Genomic DNA, 21,465 nt, shown 5'->3' with positions numbered 1-21,465 from the left:
ACTATTTATTGTCTTCCCAGGCCATGGAGGGCTGAACCAGCTGGGAGGGGCCTTTGTGAATGGCAGACCCCTGCCCGAAGTGGTGCGTCAGCGCATAGTGGACCTGGCCCATCAGGGCGTGAGGCCCTGTGACATCTCCCGCCAGCTTCGTGTCAGCCATGGTTGTGTCAGCAAGATTCTTGGCAGGTAAGCACGAAATTCACCACCCACCACCCTCCGGCAGGGCGGCCTCTGCACCCGCCAGGCTCACAGCCACCTCCCTCCCAGGGACCAGGGCTGCACGCTCCCCTTTTCTCCTTGCTGTGTGTCTCATTTTCCAAAGGCTTCTCACTCCTACAGCAGGAGACTCTTCCCCAAAGGGCCTTGCTCGCTGAGACCCAGGGAGATGGAGCCGCGAGGGAAGGGGCATGCCCTCAGAGGTGCCTTCCACGGTCAAACCCCTGGGCCTCCACCCTCTCTGGCAGCCAGGCCTGGATGCTGTGAGCTTTATAAGATGACCAGGTGACCTGCCTGGGGAACCTTTAATTTAAAAAGTATTCAAGGCCTAGGCCCAGCCCACGCCTGTTAGGGCAGAATTTTAGGGGTAGGGCCCAGGTTTGGAATTATTCCGGGCCTTCATGTGATTCTAAAGCCAGAGTTGAAATCACTGCCCAGAGGTTCAGGTGGAGCCAGGACAGCAAAGCTCTGATCCAGGCTGATTCTGCCTGGAGGGCCACTCCTGTCCAAGTGCCTGAGGCAGAGGGTGGAGCTTCCAGTCAGCAGTGAGCTGCCTCCCTTCCCTGACCCACAAGTAGACTCAGGAGGAGCTCTGGTTTAGAAGCAAAGGACCTGTCACCAAACGGTGGGAAGCTCTGGCCTCCCGGCTGATGTTGTCAGGGAAGAGGGTGGCCCCTTCAGGGTCAGGAGAGGGAACCCCAGGATGGGTCAAGCACCCCAGAGAGAAGGTGGTGCCTGGATGGTGGCAACAGACAGAGTTTAAAGGGCAGATGTTATTTCATGGCAGAGGAGACCAGAGAGTTTCCAGAACAAGGAGGCAGCGGTATCCTGACGTGGGTCATTGACCTGCCAAAGCAGCTGGTTGGGGGTGAAGGGAAAGGAGGAGAGGGGCGCAGGCTCAGTGTAAGGAGGGAACATGGCCAGACATCCAGGCAAGGCTGGGATTCTAGAGATTGTGAGGAGCGGCTTCTACCTTACCCCTGAAACCTGGTAGAAAACAGTGCCCAAAGGGCGGTGGAGTGGGAGGTGGGATGGGGAGCAAAGATGAACCAGCAGGGGAAACAGCACTAGGGGGGGGGCAGCGTTTGAGGCCAGCCTTGGGGGCACGTGCAACCCTGGGCCCCTCCCCAGAAGCCTCAGAGGGGACAAGGGTCTCTGGTTAAGCCCACGCCCAGAGACTCACCTGCCTACTGGGTAATCTTTGGGTTGTCTATTGGAGTAGGTACTACGAGACTGGCAGCATCCGGCCTGGGGTGATAGGTGGCTCCAAGCCCAAGGTGGCTACCCCCAAGGTGGTGGAGAAGATCGGGGACTACAAGCGACAGAACCCCACCATGTTTGCCTGGGAAATCCGAGATCGGCTCCTGGCTGAAGGCGTCTGTGACAACGACACTGTGCCCAGTGTCAGCTCCATCAACAGGTGAGAGGCGGACAGCAGCCGGGGGTCTCAGAGGTCATACAAGAGACCTGAGGAAGGCCCTGGCTCATGGAGCAGAGCTGGGAGGGGGCCTGGAGCCAGACAGGAAGCCCCATGCACAGGCTGGCATCTCACCTCCTCACCTCCTCAGGGCCACAGGCATCCCACTCCCTTCCTGGCTGTACTTCCTGCAGTTTCCTTCCTAACACACCACCTCATTTTTCATTGAATAAGACAATCTTCTTCTTGAATTGATCCTTTCTTAAGCCACAAGAACCCTAACTTGGCCCTCATTCAGATATTCACTCATTTGTTTAGCCATTCAGTTAGTTATTCACTCACTACCTTAATCAATCATTGGCTCACTCACTCATTGATTCATTCATACACACATAACTTATTGTTATGTGCTAGGCCCTGGAGGCACAAAATCCTTGTCCTGGTAGAGCTTATAGTCTAGTGGGAAGACACCCACTATTCAAGTACCCACAGGAACAATTGTACAAGTGCAGCTCTAACATGGGGGTCTGTAGCTATTGCGGGGGTGACTTGGTTTAGGAAGGTTATGAGAAGATGCCCCTGAGTAAGAAGCAATGAATACGAGTTAACTAGCTAAGAAATGGAGTGAGCAGAGCTCTGCGACAGCACATGCAAAGGCCCTGTGGCTAGCAGGATCTCATACAAGAAGCTGAAAGAAAGCCAGTAGATAGGAGGGGAGCAGGAAGCAGGCTGAGGGGAGCAGGAAGCAGGCTGAGCTGTCAGCAAAGGCTGCCCTTTAGAGGGTAGGGGCCAGGCTCCGTGTTCTTGCCTCTGACCCTTGAGCAACGAGGAGCCCTTGGCAGTGCTAAGCAGCAGGCGGACTTGCATTTCAGAAAGTCCAGCCTGCCTGCAATAGGGAGAAGAGACTAGAAAGATCAAGAGAGGATGGGTGGCCAGGGAATGGGTGGAGGGGCGCGTGGGCACGGTGCACACTGAGACATTGGCTGTGAGATGCAGAGAGGGATCAAGTCAGGGGCAGTTCCCAGGTCAGACCACAGACCTGAGGACAGCGTGATAGCAGAGGGAGGGGGGAGGCAGGGCTATACCCCACCTGTACTTACTGGGTGACTGAGCACTACCCATGAAATGGGGACACTGGGAAGGGCCAAGTGTGAGGAGTACGGTTGTGGGTTCGATGTGGACAGGTTGCGTGTGAGGTGCTTTTTAAGTCACCAAGTGGGATTTCAGAAAGGCAACTGGACCTGGGGCAGCCGCCGGTCATGTTTCTCCTCTTCTCTCTACCGGTCTTTCTTCCCTTCCTTACAGAATCATCCGGACCAAAGTGCAGCAACCATTCAACCTCCCCATGGACAGCTGCGTGGCCACCAAGTCCCTGAGCCCAGGACACACGCTGAGTGAGTGTGGAGGGGCCGGCAGGCACACTCCTCTGCACACATGTGCCCATCTGCGTACACACGGCTCACCTGCTCCGTGTGGACCCAGCCCTTCCAGGGGACAAAGCCTTGTGGGCTCCCAAGAACCAACCAGGAGATATTTAGGAAGCACAGCATGAGGCCTGACTCTGTGGTGGAGCAGGGGCTCTCAGGGGCTCTCCTTCCCCCATCCTGACCCTGTCTCTTTCATGCCCTGTAGTCCCCAGCTCTGCTGTGACGCCCCCGGAGTCACCCCAGTCCGACTCTCTGGGCTCCACCTACTCCATCAATGGGCTGCTGGGGATCGCCCAGCCTGGCAGTGACAGCAAGAGGAAGATGGATGACAGTGAGTGTGGGCGGCATGGAGGGCTGGTCGGGGTGCAGGAGGGCTCAGGCTCTGATGGGCCAGAAGTCCCCTTGGGCCCAGGAATGTGTTGTCTTGGCAACTACTGCCCTGTAGCACGTGGCCTGTCTCTGAGCGGCCACAGTCCTAAGACCTGGAGGCCAGGGACCTGGGTCCTTCCCCCCTCTGCAGCTCAGTCTGCACCTCCACTCTGGCCTGGAGATGGATAGATGGGTCCCCTGAGAGCTTTCTTCCTGCCCGGGGACTCCAGGTGACCAAGACAGCTGCCGGCTGAGCATCGACTCCCAGAGCAGCAGCAGCGGGCCCCGCAAGCACCTCCGCACGGACGCCTTCAGCCAGCACCACCTCGAGCCCCTTGAGTGCCCCTTCGAGCGGCAGCACTACCCCGAGGCCTACGCCTCCCCCGGCCACACCAAAGGCGAGCAGGTGAGATGGGGACATGGAAGGGCCTGGGGTGGGCTGCGGCCCAGCAGGGTGCGTCTCTGCAGACCCGTGATCTGCCTGCAGTCCTGCCACCAGAGCCAGAAGTTGCTTTGTTTGCTTGGGGCAGGAGCTTCATGCAGCTCCAAGCCCAAAACATCTGCTGTTTCACCAATTCTGGCACTTTCTCCTCCTCCTCCCAGCCCTCTTGCCTTCTTCCCTCATCCACACTGAGCTCAGCCCTCTCCCAGGGAGCCATGGCCAGGCCGTGCCACCCCCTGCCCGCAGTGTCCCCCAGACCGCAGGGTCGAGTCCCACAGCTCTAGAGCTGCAGCCTGAAGCCTTCCCACTATGACCTCAACCAGCACTTCCAGTCCCACCTCCGGCCACTCACACCTGCACACCCCATGACCCTACATTACTCACGCCCCCAAGCATGCACTCTCGTTCACACCTCTCTGCTCTGGCACACCCTGTGCCTCCCTGCGAATGCCTTTCCTCCCACGTCTCTGCCTGGAAAAATACTGCCCGCCATTAGGACTCAGCTCAAGCATCACTTTACCCATGAGTCCTCCCCTCTCCACAGTGTGTATTCTCTCTCCCTCCTGGGCTTCTGCACCTCACCTGCCACTCCTTGTCACTTCTCACGCAGGGTCAGAGTTGTCCAGTGAACAGAAGTGTAAGGGATACAGTGGGCAGCATCTTGGAGCACCTTATAAAATCTCCACACCGAGCATGTGCCCTTGTTATAATAGATGCTCAGTAAAGGCGGGTTGAGTGAACGAGTTGAGAAATGCAGGCAACTGACTGCAAGTGCCAATGGCATCTCATTCCCAGCACTCAGGAAGGGGACAGTTTATAGGGGTTGGCTTCTGTGAGAGTGGCAGCCACAGCCCAGTCTCCCAGGGCCAGCAACGTTCCACACTCTGCCACAGCTTCCAGATGCTGCCCCTGACCGCTTCTGTCTGTCAACAGTCCATGTCTCCCTGCCACCCAGGTAATTAGCCAGCTGAGGGGTTTCAGGGTGATGTCTGCTCCCTCTCTTTGCTCACGCTATCATTGTCTAGGAGTAAAGCAAATGCTTATACCTTTAAGATCTGAGCAGGACAATGGTGAGGATGCCACCCATCAGCTGAACCATTGCCAGTGGCTGTCTGGGCAGCTGGGCCCGTGCCAGTACCTGCAGCTGGGCAGGCAATCTGCGTCAGCGATTTTATCAGCCTGGGCCATGGTAGCCACGAGGGGTGCAGAGAAAGCTGGCTGTCAGCAGACCTGGGGACTCATTGAGCCAGCACACAGCTCTTGAGGGAGTGGGGTGCAGCAGTGGGAGCTTGCCCTGCTCACAGGAGCCTGCACAGCCCAGTGTGCAAGCACCAGCCATCCAGGCAGAGGGAAAGAGCCCTGTTGCTGGGCTGCAGAACCGCCCCCCACCAAGCCCCATTCCTGAGCCCCCAAGGAACCCTGCTCAGTCACAAGGAGTCCAAGTCTCTGTACCAGGCTGGCATCTGCATAGGGAATCGTGGGCTGGGAGAGGCAAAGCCAGAGGGCCCTTGGGACCACAGAGCCCAGTGTCTTCATTTGGGTGGAGACGAGCCACAGCCAGGGACGGTAGAGAGGGCCTGGGGAGCAAGCAGCTGTGAGCCCAGGACTGAGGCCCTGGTGCCACTCAGATTGGCCCAAATAAGAACCTACCTAGCCCTGGTTCTAGGTAGGCTCTTATTTGAAGACTGCACAAGCGAGTTGAAAAGCTCTGGAGCTGCTCCAATGCCTTATCCTCCATACAAGGAGGCTGAGGCCCAGCATGTTCACCAGTGACACCTCCCTCCCGCAGCCAGTTGCCGGCTGGTTCTCATTCACCCGGTTCTGCTGGGACAGGGCAAGCCCAGCCTGGTGAGGGGCCTTTCCTGGTGACTGACGGTGCTGCCAGAGGAACAGCGGTGCTCTCTCACCTGGCACGGTCTGGGCAGCCGATAGAAGTGCAGGTCCTCACACCTGGCCTCAGGGTGGGGCAAACACGCTGTCTTTTCCGTAAAAGCAAAATGGGGGAGAGTGTTGGGCAGAAGCATCGTGCTTAGGTGCCAGGCCTGGTTAGGAGTCTCTGCGGCCCTTGTTCCTCTCTTTTCCAAGTGCACTGAGAACTGATCAACAGAAGGGAATGGTGGGATGACAGGGACCGAGAACTTGGCAGCTCCTACTCTCAGATAACTGGAATAACACTGCCTGTGACGAGTCTGCACAGAGCACGTGCCAGCTCCATGGAAGTCACTGGAAGTGACTGCCTCAGTGGACTAGTATGTAAGCAGGAAGTAATCCTTGAGTTCCGTTTTTTTAAGATTACCTTTTAATAAAGATTTTTAAATGGATTTTTTTTTTTTTTTTACAGAGAGAGGAAGTGAGAGAGAGAAAAGGAGAGGGTGAGAGAGAAACATAGATGTGAGAGCCGAACATGGATCAGCTGCCTCCCACATGCTCCCTATTAGGGGTCAAGCCTGCAACCTGGGCATGTGCCCAGACCTGGAATCGAACCAGCAACCCTTTGGTGCATGGGGCAACACCCAACCAACAGCCACACCAGCCAGAGCTTGAGCTCAGCTTTGCATAGCGTGCTTGTGATGTGTGTGGGGAACAGGTGTGCACTGTGTGTGCTGCCTCGGCCTCTGGTGGGAGGGGTCACAGTGGGGGCGGCGTGTGCAGCCTTGAAGTGAACAACGTCTTTCTGGAGGGGGTGCCTTAGGAGATGGCCCTGCTTGTGTAGGTGGAGTCTGGGGGGAGTCTAAGCTGAGCTCTTACTAAAGAAAACCCCAGGTACCGATAAAGAGTTTTTTAAACAAAATGAACCCCAGTATCATCTTCAGGCTGAACCTGAACATTTCTATTTGCCTGGATATGGAGAGGAGAAAGGAGACACACCTGTTCTGGTGGGGACCACGGCTGCCCAGTGACTGCAGGAGAGAGCACCTGGGTCAGGGCCGTGTCCCCAGTGTGGTCCCTGTTTCCTAAGGGCCTCCGGGCAGGCTCTCCACATAGAAAGTAGGCCCAGTGTTGCTTGCCCACGTCACAGAGCTGCCAGGGGAATGGATCCAGATGTGGCGATGCTGTTAACCAGTTCAGGGCAGCGGCTGGGGGCATGGCACAGCAGCCCGGCCCCTTGGGTTTAATCCTGGCTCAGGCCCCTGTGGGCGAGTGACAGGCTTCCTGACCTTTTGCGCCCGCATTTCCTCTCTGGGAGGAATAAATGGTCCTACACGGTCCTGTGGGCTGAAGCTCCACCCCGCATCTTGTCCTTGGTGGGTTCACATCCTGTGAGCGGGCAAGGAGAGGGACCCGCCGGCCTGGGGGAGGTCCTGAGAAGGAGACGCTCCATCCTGTGCCAGCTCACAGGCCACAAGCCACTGCCGAGGGGGAGCCGGGAGCCTGGGAGTAAGAGAACAGCAGGACTGTGCGTCAGGAATAAGAAGCTGTTAAACACGCTTCGTGGAGTCAAGGAGCAGAGACAGCTGCAGGTAAGGCTTGCCCCAGGGGCCTCTATGCAGACTCTTCTTTGTTCCCCAGGGCCTCTACCCACTGCCCCTGCTCAACAGCGCCCTGGACGACGGGAAGGCGACCCTGACCCCTTCCAACACACCCTTGGGGCGCAACCTCTCGACTCACCAGACCTACCCCGTGGTGACAGGTATGATGCCCAGAATCTCCTGAGCCATGTGGCCCTGGCTGCCAGGTTGGGCTGGAGGGCAGGCGAAAGCAGGGCAAGGCTGGTGTGAGGAGGAAGGTGTTAGGGCCCTAGACGTAGAGAGGAGAGGGGCTCTGCTGGCTGGGCCTCCTGGTGGGTCAGTCTCTGCTTAGCCCCTCCTCTGCCTGCTGCGCACTGTGGAGAGGTGGGCACTCCAGCCCTCTGCACACTGGCGGGCACAGCAGAGCAGAGCTGCTCCCGCATCTCAGCCCCAGGAGCACCAGCCCAGCCGCCCCAAGCCCGCACCCCCATTTCATGGCTTGTTGTGCATGCTCCCACCGTCATCTCACCCTCTCTCCTTGTCTCCCTCCCCGGCAGATCCTCACTCACCCTTCGCCATAAAGCAGGAAAGCCCCGAGGTGTCCAGTTCTAGCTCCACCCCTTCCTCTTTATCTAGCTCCGCCTTTTTGGACCTGCAGCAAGTCGGCTCTGGGGTCCCCGCGGGAGCCTCGGTCCCGCCCTTCAATGCCTTTCCCCACGCTGCCTCAGTGTACGGGCAGCTCGCGGGCCAGGCCCTCCTCTCAGGTACGACAGGGAGGGCCGGGCCTGCAGCCTTCATGGGGGCGGGAGGGGTCCCAGGGCCAGTCCCCTGGTTCCAAGGGGTCCAGTCCCCTCTCTGGTCCTCAGTCCTGTCCTCCATCAACCTCTTTCCGAATTCCTCTGGCAGCTGCTGGAGGTACCAGTATGTGGGTCTCCACACAGCAGTCAGGCCATGGGGGGCGGGCACTCTGCGGGTGCCTGGAAGGGGGTGCTTGGCAGCTTTCCAGAACCTCACCCTGAGGCCCCGTGGAAGAGCAGGGACTGCGAGGCTAGGAACCAGGTGCTCTGCTGAACACTTGGTCGGGGTTAAAAAAAAAAAAAGGAAAATATTGATAAAACTTCGAAGGAAAAAAGTCATTGGATTTTGGAGCCAATTTCCAGTTCAAATTTCTAAAGACAAAGGACCAGGCACAGTCCTCCACAGTGGAGCTCCTGTCCTGCGTGCCTCACAGTGTCGCCATCGGACGACTCACACCCGAGTCTCCTCTCCTCGAAGCCAGAGCACCGGGGCCGGGGCGGCTGGAGCAGTCCTGACACTGAGGGAGGCAGGCCCAGAGAAGGCCGGTGGGGGCCCTGAATAGGAGCGTGGTGCTGGCAGGTGAGGGCTCGCCCCGTGTGCCCCTGCTCAGACCCCCGCAGGGCGGGGTCTTCCTGGCAGAAGGCCACCGGGGGGCGGGCCAAGGCGCAGGGAGAGCGAAGCAGTTGGCTTGGGCAGAGGAGGCCTGTGGTGGAGTGAAGATGGCAGATCCGGTAACACTGCTCAGACACTGAAGGGCGACCGCAGCCAAGGGCTGTCCTAGGTGTGGGCCCAGGCGTTGAACCAGAGCACATGGCGGAGCAGACTGGGGCAGCCCTTCTGACCAGCGGTTTCCAAACACGCTGGGGGCCTCACAACTCTGGAAATGAAAGCTTCTCCGGAAGTCAGGTCCCAGCCAGATCCCTGCGGAGTGGCCCTGCTTGCAGCCCCGCTCTGCCCCGAGGGCCCTTGGACTTTGGAACCTCTGCTCCGGAGGAGAAGAGCGGGCCTCCCCCCTCCCTTGTAAGGACTCTCCCCTCTGCGTGGGGCACGGGGAGTTTTCCCCCAGCACCTCTGCGGTGGGAGGTCATCTCAGAGGAGGTGGGCACAGAGGTGAAGGGTTAATAAAGGAAGCCAGTGTGTGGGAAGCAAGGGAGAAAATGTTGACTCAGACTTCAGAATTTCAAAAGAGGGTGAAGTCAGCGGAGATGGGTCATTTGTTTTGACCAAAGTGATGAAAGGAGAAAAATCGTGAGCTGGGTGGAATGATGTCAGCCGGAGAAAATGGGGTGGGAGGGAGAAGAGAGGGGGAGTAGAAGAGGCTCCCTTTCCAGCCTGCCCGTCTCATGTGAACAGCAGGCCAAGGCTAGAAGCCAGTGAGGCAGGTGAGGGATGAGGGTGTGGACGAGACCTGTGAGGATGGAGAGCAGGACCAGCAAGCGAGGGAAAGACAGATGTCTCAGAGCACAGCGGGTGTTGGTACAGAGTGTAGCTGGACAGCCCAGGGAAACTCCGTGCCCCAAAACCTCACACTTTCTCCCCTCCCTGTCACCCTGTCGGGGCTTCAAGAACCCCTGTTAACACAAAATCAGATCAGGGACCTTCCAACTTCTTTCAGCTCTTAGTTTAGTGATATGCCCGCTCCCAGACCAGCTGCGGGACATGCACCCGGGGTGGAGCAGCTAGTGGCAGAGACCTGGGTCCATTCAGGCAGCCAATGCACAGCTTCGATGTATCCTTCAGGCTGGTGGCCTTGGCCCAGGGCCAGGTGATGCTAGGGTGCAGGGTGTGATCCCTGGGAAGGCTGATGGCTGACTGAAAGGCCCAGCCCACCCGTCCGGGAGCTTGGAGAAGAGCAGGCAGTGCCCAAGCTCAAAGGACTGGGTCCAGGCAGGCTGTCAAGAGTAGGGAGCTTACAGAGCTGGGCCAGCCCTGTGGCCTGGGCACAAGGCCTTTGATGGCTTGTGTCCATGCCAGACCCAGGGTTTTGGAGCTCCTGAGAGAATGTCCACATGTGGCCCCTGGTCCAGATTGGACCTAAACATCTACCCTGTGGCTGAACCATGGCAAACAGACTAGGAGGCCACACAGAGAGAGGTAGGGTAGGAGGTCAGCAGAATGATCTTGAGGGTGGGGAGACTAGAAACCTATTCAAGGGAAGAAGAGTTGGATTTGAAAGGAAGAAAAGGAAGCAGGACCAAGGGGCCAGGAGGGAGGCTCAGTCCCCACCCACATGGGACCTCCCCCTCTGAGGCTTCCTGAGGACTCCCTGCTGCCTCCTGCAGCCTTTGCCTGCTTCACAGTCTCCCCAGGTCACTCCCTACCCAGCCCAGAGGCTCTCGCTGTCCTTCTAGCTCTCAGCTTCTCCCTAACCCAGTCAAGAACGAAGCAGCATCAGGGTTCGGGGGACGTAGGATTGCCCCTTACTCCCCCAGTGCCCTCAGGTGTCCCAGCTGGGGTCCTGGCACACTCGCCAGGACCGGTGTGGAGGCACCTGGTCCTGGCTGCTCCAGGGCTCGCTCACTCCAGCTCCGCTGGTCAGAAGGCTCTGAGTTTGGTTTTATCATCAAAGAGTCCATTACCCGCCTCCATCCTTTTGTACAAAATTATATTTAGTCCTGCCAGAGAGATTTCTGGATGGCCATAAATTCTCCTTGCTATCAGAACAAGATAAGGAACTAAAAGGGTCACGTCGAGGGCAGACATCAAAGGGGCAAATAAAATTGTCTGAAACTGCCTCTGCCCTCTGAATTCCTCCACACCATGGTTCTGATCCTGATCCTACCCATATTTACAATACTCACCAATATATCTGGGGTGCTGGTGTTTTCTTATAGAACCCCACTTCACAGCAAGTCAATGTGGGCCCGTGCCTAAGCCAAATTCTTAAAAATAAGACCACATTGGAAGGATGTGTGAGTGCAGAGGAGATAAAATTACAAACCAAAGATAAACTTACGGTGAAGAGCCTTAAAAGTAAATAGTGGATGAAAGGGTGTGGTGAGGTTGTGATGGAGGGCCTCACCTCAAGGCTTCCCTGGTTTCAGCTCTAAGAAGGTTGCAAGGTTCTTGGCTTTGGGGGAAGAAACCATGAGTTTAAGGAATTAAAGCAAAGAGTTTTGTGGGACTGCTAGAAAAGTTTATGGGACCACAGTCTGGGAGAGGGCCGCTCCAAAGAGAGTCTTACTGGTCTGTCCAGGAGGCCAAGGGCATGGGAGGAGGCCATCGAGGTCTGCTCCAACATTTGGTGCAGAAATCTCTGCCCCGCTGAGAGGAAATTAGGCGACTAAGGAGCAACAAAGATTAAAATCTCAAAACTTATGAATCAGTTTCCAAGAGCAATTTGGGGGCTAGTTCTCATGGGATGGGATGCAGGGAGCAATTTATGAGTAAATTAAGTTGTGACATAAGAGAAGTATGTGCCCTGGTTCTCTGCAAGGTCGAGAGATAGAAAGGACAGGACAAGGGCAGGAGGAAGGAGCATCCCTGGAGAGATCATAGGCCAGCCCTGCAAATAGATGGCCTGAGAGCCAAGACTGAGAATCCTCAGAATCCTTCTCAACACAGTGCACCAGGAAGCCCCAGGCAGTCAATCAAGAAGTGAGGCAAATCCACTTCACCATCTCTCATCCAACACAGCTCCTCATGAGAAAGACGAGAAGATACAATTCAGAGAAATTAAGTAATGTGCTCCTCAGCCACACCTGGCCTAGACCTAGACCCCGTCCCCTCCCCCCTTGACAGGAGGAAGTAAAGGAAATAGGAAGAGAGAAGGCATCAGGTCTGAACCAGCCACCACTCTTCCATCACTCTCTCACTCAGACCACCTGCCCACCCACTGTACTCCTCCTGCCCTTACAGACGGCACGTCTCTCCTTCTCTCTCCTGGGTTCCTGGCTAGGCACTTGGTCCCAGGGCTGACGCCTGAGTCTGACCATATTGCAGTCTTTGAAGAAAGATAAGACTATACCTCCATATAGCTTCTGCATCCTTCTCCTGCTACCTGTAAATATGCTAAAATTCCTTTTTCCTCACCAACATTTCCAACCCCTCATTTGTTCAGACCCTGAGTCAAGTGCACTGGACCTATCTGTGGAATCCCAGTGGGTTCCACTCTGTTTGGCCCAGCACCAATCATAGCCGGACATTGTACTAAAGGTCAAACAAATTAGGGGCAGTGCTTATTTTTATCAACACATTCACTGTCTCACCAATAACTCCTTTCAAATGGGATTTATTCTATTCAGGTTCCTTTGACATGTAACAATTTGTAGAATGTGTTCATTGCACTAACCAGTGTCTGCCTATTGCACGAGACCCTGGCTCTGGATTATACGGATAACATCATAGCAATAGTGATAAGATGGTGATAGTGATGAGGTACATAAAGCTTCTCTTCTCTCCCTCCCGTTTTGCATGTGAAGGAACTGAGGCTTGGGGCACATAGGTGACTGGTCTAAGGTCACTTGGAATATGAGCCACTGAAGCAGGATAAGAAGCGAGGTCCTCGGACTCCTGACATCCAGTAGGCCTGGTACTGTTTGTTGACCCCTTAGGTTTGGCTCCCGTTGCCCATCCTAGTCCATGCCCCATCTTGGCCTTGCTAATTGAGCATTCTTGTTTTCTGCTATGTCCTCGAGTAGTCAGAAAGCTGCCTAGCCCATCAGACTCATCCATAAGTATTTGTTGAATGAAAAACTTGCCTTAGGGACTCTCCAGAAAGAGGCGAGGAGGAGTTAGTCACTGTGGTTTTGACAATTTGTAGAGTTCTGTGGATGTACCTTCCTTCCATCACTACCAGGCACCCCCTGAAGGGCTGAGGTATGAAGGTCCTACAGGGACCGATGGGAGGGAAGTTGAGCGGGCAGTGTCGTAGAGGGTATGACTTAGTAAGTTGGTTGACAGGGCCTCACAGGCGCCACATAAGTCCTAGGAGAAAAATCCGCCTCCATGTGAAGAGGCAGAGGCATTGGGTAAAATGGTCACAGTCTAACACAGTGGCTCTCAGCCAGAGGCAATTTTGCAACCAGGGGATATATGGCAATGTTTGGAGACATTTCTGGTTGTCACACTGGGAGGGAACTGCTACTGGCATCCAGTGGGTAAAGGCCTGTGATGGTCCCGAACATCTATAAGGCAGAGGACAGCCCCACACAAAGATTAACCAATCCTAGATGTCAGCAGTGCTGAGGTTGAAGAACCCCGAAGCATCAGCAAGAGCCCTGGTGATCAAGTAATTCATCTTTCAAGCTGGGCATTTTGAAAGTAAGATGGGCATTACTAATAAGTATGCTGGGACAGTGGTCCTATCTGGGCAAGCCAGCATGTATCATCCCCTTGCCAGGAATCCCTGATGGGGTCTGATCTGGGCCTGCAGGTCATAAAAAGGGGCGATGGGTGAAGGGGCGTGCAACTGTGGGCACAGGTGCAGATGGAAAGAAACTCAGAGGTCATGAGGGGTCCCCCAAAAGGGAGGTTTGACTTCCTGATGCACAGGACAGGGGGAGCCAGGGAAATCAGGGCTGAGCTGTCTCAGTGTCCCCAGGGCAGGGGCACTACCCACAAATATAGACACCCACAAAGAGATGGGTGTCTGTTTTGCTGAAAATGTTTTTTCAGGAATGGGATTCACAGATGTGGGGTTGGTGGTCATGTGTAAATGTTTAATACATCTCAGCCCACGTCCCCTTTGTGGGTTGGGGATAGCCAGTAGGTTTCCTGTCCCTTGTAACTCTGATAGGCTTTGTCCATCTGTCAAGCAGGAAGTGGAGGAGGACCTCCCTCTGGCCCAGTGGAAAAAGATTGCAGTGATTGATTAGTAATGTCTGCATGGGTCCAAAAAAGGATAGTAATGGGCCAGCAGGCCACACTTATGCCACCCTAGGTAGGGCCTTGTTCTTGGTTGTTCTCAGAACTGGGGCTGACAGGGTGTGAGCTCTAAGTCCAGTGATCTCTAACACATTCATTTAGGCTAGCTGTGCTGGATGTGGTAGGGGAAACCAGGGCCCAGAAGACATAGCCCAGCCTCCCTCCAATACATGACAGTTAGCAATGAATGAGATTCACTGAAACAAAATCCCTGGAGAGCAGGGAATGATGCAGGACAGCCACAGCAGTGTACCCTTCCTGGTGGAGCCTGGGGTTTGCAGAGGACAAAGGAGGGAGGATTGGAGAATGGCCTGACAGCAAGTGGGCATGGCAGGAGGAAAGCCTCGCTGATCCTCCAGGAAGCAAGATGGTAAGTACAGCGGCCTCCTATGGCCCAACTGAGGATTCCTTCCTGTGTTTTTCCAGGGCGAGAGATGGTGGGGCCCACGCTGCCCGGATACCCACCCCACATCCCCACCAGTGGACAGGGCAGCTATGCCTCCTCTGCCATCGCAGGCATGGTGGCAGGTAAGGGGACACGGCACAGGAGGGGGAGCATTGCCTAGAGGAAGTGTTGGCCAAAGATGGAGCAAGATGAAGGGTGTGTCCCATGCATAGACTCCTCGAAGGGCACTGGAGACCGAAGGGTGCATCTCTTGAAAGTCTGGAGGAGAGACTTCAGTGCAGTCCTGGCTTCTTACGGGTCCCCAACTTTGCCTCCTTCTTCCCAGATGCTCCTACATCACCCATGATGATGAAAAGGGAGGGGCTGAGGCAGACTGGTGTTCCAATCAGAGCTCTACCACTTGGTGCTTCCATTCAGGGAGCCCAGGTTGGGCTGCAAACCATTGGCAGCTAAATATAAGCCTAGCCTTCAAGTAACCCCTGGTCTCCCAGTGATTTAACTGGTGAACCTCAGTTTACCATTCTGTAACATCTGAATATGAGTGGTGTAGGTGATGATGATGGTGATGACCAGCCATCTTCATACACCAGACCCACTCAACCCTGTATGGGCAGGACCCGAGTTCTAGATATTCGGAAGGTACTGCAGAGTGTGAGATGAGCTGGGAGCATTTCTCCATCTTTATTTGAATGGTCCTGGAATCCTGCCTGCCAGTCATTTGGTTTCTTTGTCTACCAGTGCGGTTGTCACCCAATGGTGACCCAGGGTGTCAAGGCCAGGACACTTGAAGAGGACAAGGAGAGTCTTTTGGCAGGCATCTCTCTTAGGGACCATAAAGGAAGGATGGGAAGGAGAGAATAGAATGTTTCCACTGCCCAGAAGCCTGAGGATCTGGAGCTTCAGGAAGGGGCTGAATCAGGGTCTCTGTGACCCCCATGCCACCCCTGGGCCAGATGCCCTGGCCTGACCCCAGAGACAGTGCCTTCACCCAGGCCTGCTTTCCTGCCCCCTGGCAGAGTTGTCTTTGCCAGCACCCATTCTGGTGCCCTGTGTGAGGCAGGGGACTGGGCTCTCCTGGGCAGAAGGAACAGAGGGAGAAGTGAGGGAGGGAAGCAGGCTCTATGCTCCCTGGGAACCTGCTGAGCTGGCACTTGTTGCTGCCTGGTTACCGTGGCGATGTGCTTAATGCAGCGTTGAAAATACAGAATACTCACTCCTCTCTCCCTCCTGGCCCCGGACTCCCTCCCTCCCTCCCTTCCTCTTCTGGAGCGTGAAATGAGATTGGTCAAGATAAAAAAGGAAAAGATTCGGTTATTTTTTTAAGAGTGTGGATAATGGGGCCTCTCAATCAAAATCCCAGGCTCCAGTCAGCTCCCCCAACCCCCATCCAACCTCTCCACCTTCTCCAGCCGCCTGCTTAGAGGAAGAAACATAAAGCCCAGGCTTTTCTCTTAATTATGAATCATCCCGGGGGCATGCCCAGGGCAAGGGGCTCCTGGGGCCTAGAGTCTGACCTGGGAGGTAGTTGGAAAGCTTGGGCCTCTCATCAAAGGCTCCAGGTTGTTTCCAGAAAGACCTCATCCCACGTGGGTGTTGTGGACAAAAAAAAATAGCACCACCACAGCATCCACTGCAAGTGAACTGGAAGGGAGGGGCCTTGCCTTGCGCAGTGGATGGTGGATTGGCTCCTAATAAGTTACATGCAAATCTGATTTTCAGAAAATGCAGTGCTATTTAATTGTTTCACCTGGTTCCTAGGAACTCCGTGGTGAATTCTTTTGTAGGAAAATTACTTGTTCATCTCTTACCAGAGGCCACAATCTCCCAGGGACAATGAGGATTCTTTCCATTAAAATCAATAAACCTTCATTAAGCACCTACTATGTGCTTCTTAAACAGTAAATGCTTCAAGCAAGGCATGTTAATGACAGTCTTCAATCAGTTGTGGAAGAAAGGAAGAGATCACTTATTCTGTACTTCTGTGTGCCTGGCCATTCATAGATATCTTTATTTCTCATTTATCCTTACCATAAGCCTGGGAAGCTGGTATTGTCCTAGTTTTATAAAGATAAGAAACAAGCTTAAAAAAGCAAAGTGGTGTGCTCAGGGTTATAACCATACTATGTGGCTGAGTTGTTCAAAAACGTATTTTGATTTCAAAACTAGGGCTCTGTTAGCCACACCACACTGCCTCCCACCATCCTAGAAATCATGACACCATGTCAGAGAGCAACTTTGGAACAGGACAGGACTCAGCCTTCTCTTATTTTGCCTCCTAATTGCTGTTGTTGACCCTGCCCCATTAACACAGTTAATGATGCTCATGCCAGTTCCAGAGCTGAACCAACAGCTCCATAGATAGTTTGATCCATGCATCCATCCATCATTCATCCATCCATCCATCCATCCATCCATCCATCCATCCATCCATCCATCCATCCATCTTTCCTTCCATTCACCTTTACACACATTTTCCCATACATACACGCATCTTCTCATTCATTCTTCTATCTTCCTATCCATTCTTCCTTCCATCCATCCATCCATCCATCTATTCATCCATCTATTCTTTCATTCTTCTATCCATCTACCCTTTCATCTTTCCATCTATTTATTCATCCATTCATCCATCTATCAATCTATCCATTCATCCATGCTTTCATCCCTCCATCCTCCCATTCTTCCAGTCATTTACATTCATCCTTTTATCTATCCATCTTTCCATTATCTATTATTCTTCCATCATCCACCCTTTCAACCATACAGCCATCCACTACTTTTTCACTGAACAAATACTGGTTGAGGATCTATGGCATAGGATGCTGGGGATATAGCAGTGAATAAGACCAGTCTCTCTGTTTATGGAGTTTACAACCTAATAGTGAAGAAAAAAGCACAGAAAACAAGCCAACAAGTGAATAGACAGTAAGTGCTGTAAAGGGAAAAAAATGGGATGGTGTGATACAAAGCCACAAGGAAAGGATATACTACTTTAGATGGGGAGATCAGGAAAGCCTCTCTGAGGTGTTCAAAGTGCAAAGGCCCAAGGCAGGAACTGTGGTTGCACACAGATAGAGGGTGTGAGTGAGCGGGAAAGGACTCTACCATGAGATGTTGGCAGTGGCTTGGGTCAAATTTTAAAAGTACTCAGGCTGCTGGGAAACTGGTGTGGGCTTTCAAAAAAGGCAGCACAGACACCAGGGGCAATTGTAGTTCATGCAGCGGCCTTGGATTGGGGAGACAGCGGTGAAGGAAGAGAATAGAGATACTCAAGACATATGCTGTGGCAGAGCCAGCAACACTTGCTGGTGAATTAGTTGGAGGGGTTCAAACGCCCCTAGGCTTGGGGCTTGGGAAACTTCATGGATGGTGGTGGCACATATGCATGGTGGAGACTAGGAGAGGAAGAGGTAGAGCATGTGGCAGGTGGAAATCAAGAGTTCTGTTGGGCCAGATTAGGATTGAGACACCTCTTAGGTACCAGTATAGTAAGTCAGTAGGTGCAATATATGTCTGAAGTCAGCAAACCATCCTGATGAGGGCATACATTTCAGCCATTGCTCAGAGCTGTAAATTAATGACAAGGATAAAACAAGATCACGGGAAAGAGAAGGTGGATGGAAATTCACAGAAGGTTCACACATCATGCCCTGGAGCTCTTCAATATTTAGAGTTCTCACAGAGAAGGAACCAGAATGAGACTGTGGTGGAGAGGCCAGTGGGTCAGGACACACCCCCCGAGAGAGAGGTTGGTGGATGGGTCCAAGTTGGCTGAGAGTTAAGGAGTGATAGACAAAAGTGACCACTGGGATGATCCGGTAGAGGCAATGAGGATATGAGAGGTCATATCCTCATTGGAGGGGAATACAGCGGTGAAGGCAGGGGAGGGGCTAGGAGCTGGAGAGGGATGTGGAGTAGGAAGAGGATTTTTAAAGAAAAGATAACAGAGCATGTTTGCTGGCTGCAGGGGGTGATGAATTAGAAAGGGAGAACCGATGAAGCAGAAAGGAGAAGGGATCCATTGTAGGGATCAAGTCCTTGCAATGATGACTGGGGTGGGATGCAGAGCAAAGAGGATGGCTGGCCTTTCGTGGGTGCAGGGACATTGACAGACCTGGCAGAGGGAGGATGCTGCACCACCTTCCAAGGCCCGTCCCTACTGCAGCAGGGACTGAAGCAGATGGGTGCTTGGCAGACATGAGTTCAGTGAGTGCATGCGTGTGTGAATGTGAATGCATGAGTAAGTGACAAGAAGAGAGGGCAAGCACATTGCATTTTCCACTTCTCTTCCTTGTCCCTTCGCACCAGCAGTGTTGGCCCTGGGTGGGGTGGGGCAGAGGCACGGGGCCCTTGCTGTGTAGCCAGGGTTGAATCAGCTTCCTCGCTGGGTGCAGTGAACCCAGGGGGGTCTCGGCTACAGCAGCAGTAAACAGAGAGTTCACATTGTGGGGTGTAAGAAAGAGCTGGAGCAGGTGCTGGGGCTGGTTCTGGTGCAGGCCTTCATTGCACATGTGGCCAAGGGCTAATGTCTTTCTCTGCGTAGCAGTTTTTTCATTGGGGAAATGATGGTTGGATTACATACTTTCTTAGTTTTCTTTTTTATTTTCTTTGCTTTTTCCCAACCTCCGTGTTTCCTTCTCTCCCTCCCTCCCTCCTTCCTCTCCCCATTGACCTGCCTGAAGAAGCCCCTCGCAGGTCTGGGCAGTAGTAGAAGTGGTTGGAAGCTGGGCCTAGGAGTCACAGCTCCCAAACTCCATCCACAGCTCCCAAACCCTCTGGCTGTGTGAGCATATGCAAATCCTAGGCCTTGGCTCTTCATCTGGAAAATGGGCAAAATAAGAACAACCGCCTATGCAGTTCCTGTGAGGGACAGCTTGTTAGGGTGGGGCCCCAGTGTCTGCGGAAAGGACATGGCTCCAAATGACACTGAGTAAGGGCCCCCAAGGGAGGGGCCTGCTGAACTGCCACTGTCCTGCCCTGGCTCCACATCCCAAGGCTCACCCAGTGCCAGCCCTGCACACCCTTCTCCCCGACCCCAGCCCCATGTGGGTGCTCCACCCCACCTCTCACTGTGTGTCTCCAACAGGAAGTGAATACTCTGGCAATGCCTATGGCCACACCCCCTACTCCTCCTACAGCGAGGCCTGGCGCTTCCCCAACTCCAGCTTGCTGAGTAAGTCCCCAGGGTCTGCCCTGGCCCTCTGCGTTCAGGGCAGGTGGGGTACAAGGCTGGGCCAAAGTCGTCTCAAACCTGGGAGGCCCAGGTTAGACCAGGGCCTGGGGAGACAGGTGTTACTCATAACTCGAGCAGGAAGGCAGTGTGCCAGGCTATGGCCAGGTCGTTGGGGGAAGAAGGGGGGGGGAAGGAGGGGGAGACTTCCCTGCCCATCTCTCTCCTGCTGCCCAAGGCCATGTCTCTGAGATCTTTTTTTTTGATCCAGGGCTCAGGGAGGGCCCAGGTGGATTAAGAAGCCACAGAGTGGATGCCCCGCCTTCAGGGGCTCACAGTCCAGCAGCACTAACCCTGGTGGGCTGCGATGCAGAGTGCCCGCTGCCCCTGCCTGGGAGCACGCCGGTGGCACTGAGTGCTGTCCTGTTGCCCACATTAGGCATCAAGGAGGCTCACAGTGCTCAGCAGGCCCTACACAGGAGTCCTCTGTTCCACCCAGTCCTGGAAGTTGGCTGGAGATGTGGAGCCTTAGAATTCAGGTCCAGAGAGTGACCTGCGGGCTGCTCTGCACCCCTCTCTCCCTCAAGCCTGGGCTGCGTGGAGAAGCTTTTCAGGAAATCACGCCCCATAAGTGGGAACTTGAGGAAACTCACTCAGTCTCCCTGAGTGATGACTTTAGACCAACCTGGGTCAGAGAGAGGAGTGGTGTGAGAGTGGCTGACCCCATGGCGTCATCGCAGGCCTGGCAGGGCGACTGTTCTCAAGACCTCCCTCTCCTCCCGTTACCTCCTGGCATTCCAGAAGGGACTGGGGGGTCGGGGGGGGGGGGTACCAGATGACTCAACTCCATGCTACCTCGCTGCTCAGTTTAGCCAGAGGGGCTAAGGGTCAGTCACCTTCCAACAGAGCCTCCCCGTGGAGGTCCCCAAAAACGCACAGCCCCCATTATCTGTCAGAAGTTGTGTTGTTGTTAATTCTCATTGAGGATCTTCTCTCCATTGATTTTTGATGTGAGAGAGACAATTTGATGTGACTAGGGCAGGGAATCAAACCTGCAACCCAGGCACGTGCCCTTGCCCAGGAAATGAACCCATGGCCCTTTGGGGCATGAACCGACGCTCTAACCACTGAGAAACATTGGCCGGGACAACCAGTCAAAATGTTTAATCCCTCTGATTTGGAAGAGGAAGATTCTATGACCTCGCACAGTTTGGGCAAAGCTGGGGAGACCCTGATGATCCCCCCGTGTGCGTACCTGCTCTCTGTTGCTCTCTCTCCCTGAAACAAGGGCGTTGAAGGTCACAGTAATCATGGGGGGAGGGACAAGGAGCTACCTTCTCCTTCTGGCCAGAAACTCAAAGGTGAGGTCAGAGAAGGAGGAAACAGGCTGGAGAGGAGTTAATCTTTGATGATCAGATAGGCCAGGGGGTGAATGATTAACCTGTGCTGTCTTAAAGGTTAGCAGATGCCAGGGAGGCTGTGGTGCAATTTCCCCCTCTGACCAGCGGTGTTGTTATTTTTCTGACGTGTCCAGGTTCCCCATATTATTACAGTTCCACATCGAGGCCGAGCGCGCCGCCCACCACCGCCACGGCCTTTGACCACCTGTAGTCGCCATGGGGACAGTGGGAGCGACGGAGCAGCAGGAGGACCCGGGTCTGGGACGCCCGCAGAGAGTCACAGAAAGGAATCTTTATTTATTACACGAAAATAATCACAAGTCCGGCGCGCAGGTCGCACTCCTGTGTGGTTGACTTAATGAACCGTGAAAGACAGGATGACTTTGCAGAAGGCCAGACTGTCCTCCGGGATTCCTCAGTGAGGCGGAGTCCCAGGGAGGGACGCCGCACCCTGAAACACGCAAAACTGGAGGGATGCGGGGAGCAGAGGAGCTTGAGGGGATGGC

The 21,465-nt window shown here is 54.4% G+C and overlaps 1 protein-coding gene across 1 annotated transcript in view; it reads left to right on the top strand.

Moving 5' to 3' along the window:
• PAX8 (paired box 8) overlaps positions 1-21,170 on the top strand; it is a 48,214-nt gene extending 27,044 nt beyond the window's left edge. Inside the window, exons 2-11 of the mRNA XM_008160255.3 lie at positions 21-186; positions 1,439-1,636; positions 2,939-3,027; positions 3,266-3,391; positions 3,660-3,835; positions 7,382-7,502; positions 7,878-8,084; positions 14,410-14,511; positions 19,476-19,562; positions 21,094-21,170. Coding sequence (XP_008158477.1) covers positions 21-186; positions 1,439-1,636; positions 2,939-3,027; positions 3,266-3,391; positions 3,660-3,835; positions 7,382-7,502; positions 7,878-8,084; positions 14,410-14,511; positions 19,476-19,562; positions 21,094-21,170 — 1,349 coding nt within the window. The remainder of the gene's footprint in view (positions 1-20; positions 187-1,438; positions 1,637-2,938; positions 3,028-3,265; positions 3,392-3,659; positions 3,836-7,381; positions 7,503-7,877; positions 8,085-14,409; positions 14,512-19,475; positions 19,563-21,093) is intronic.
• The last annotated feature ends 295 nt before the right edge of the window (positions 21,171-21,465 follow it).

Source organism: Eptesicus fuscus, chromosome 16 (genome assembly GCF_027574615.1).
Source record: "Eptesicus fuscus isolate TK198812 chromosome 16, DD_ASM_mEF_20220401, whole genome shotgun sequence".
Lineage (NCBI taxonomy): Eukaryota > Metazoa > Chordata > Mammalia > Chiroptera > Vespertilionidae > Eptesicus > Eptesicus fuscus.
This window is presented reverse-complemented; position numbering and strand designations above follow the sequence as displayed.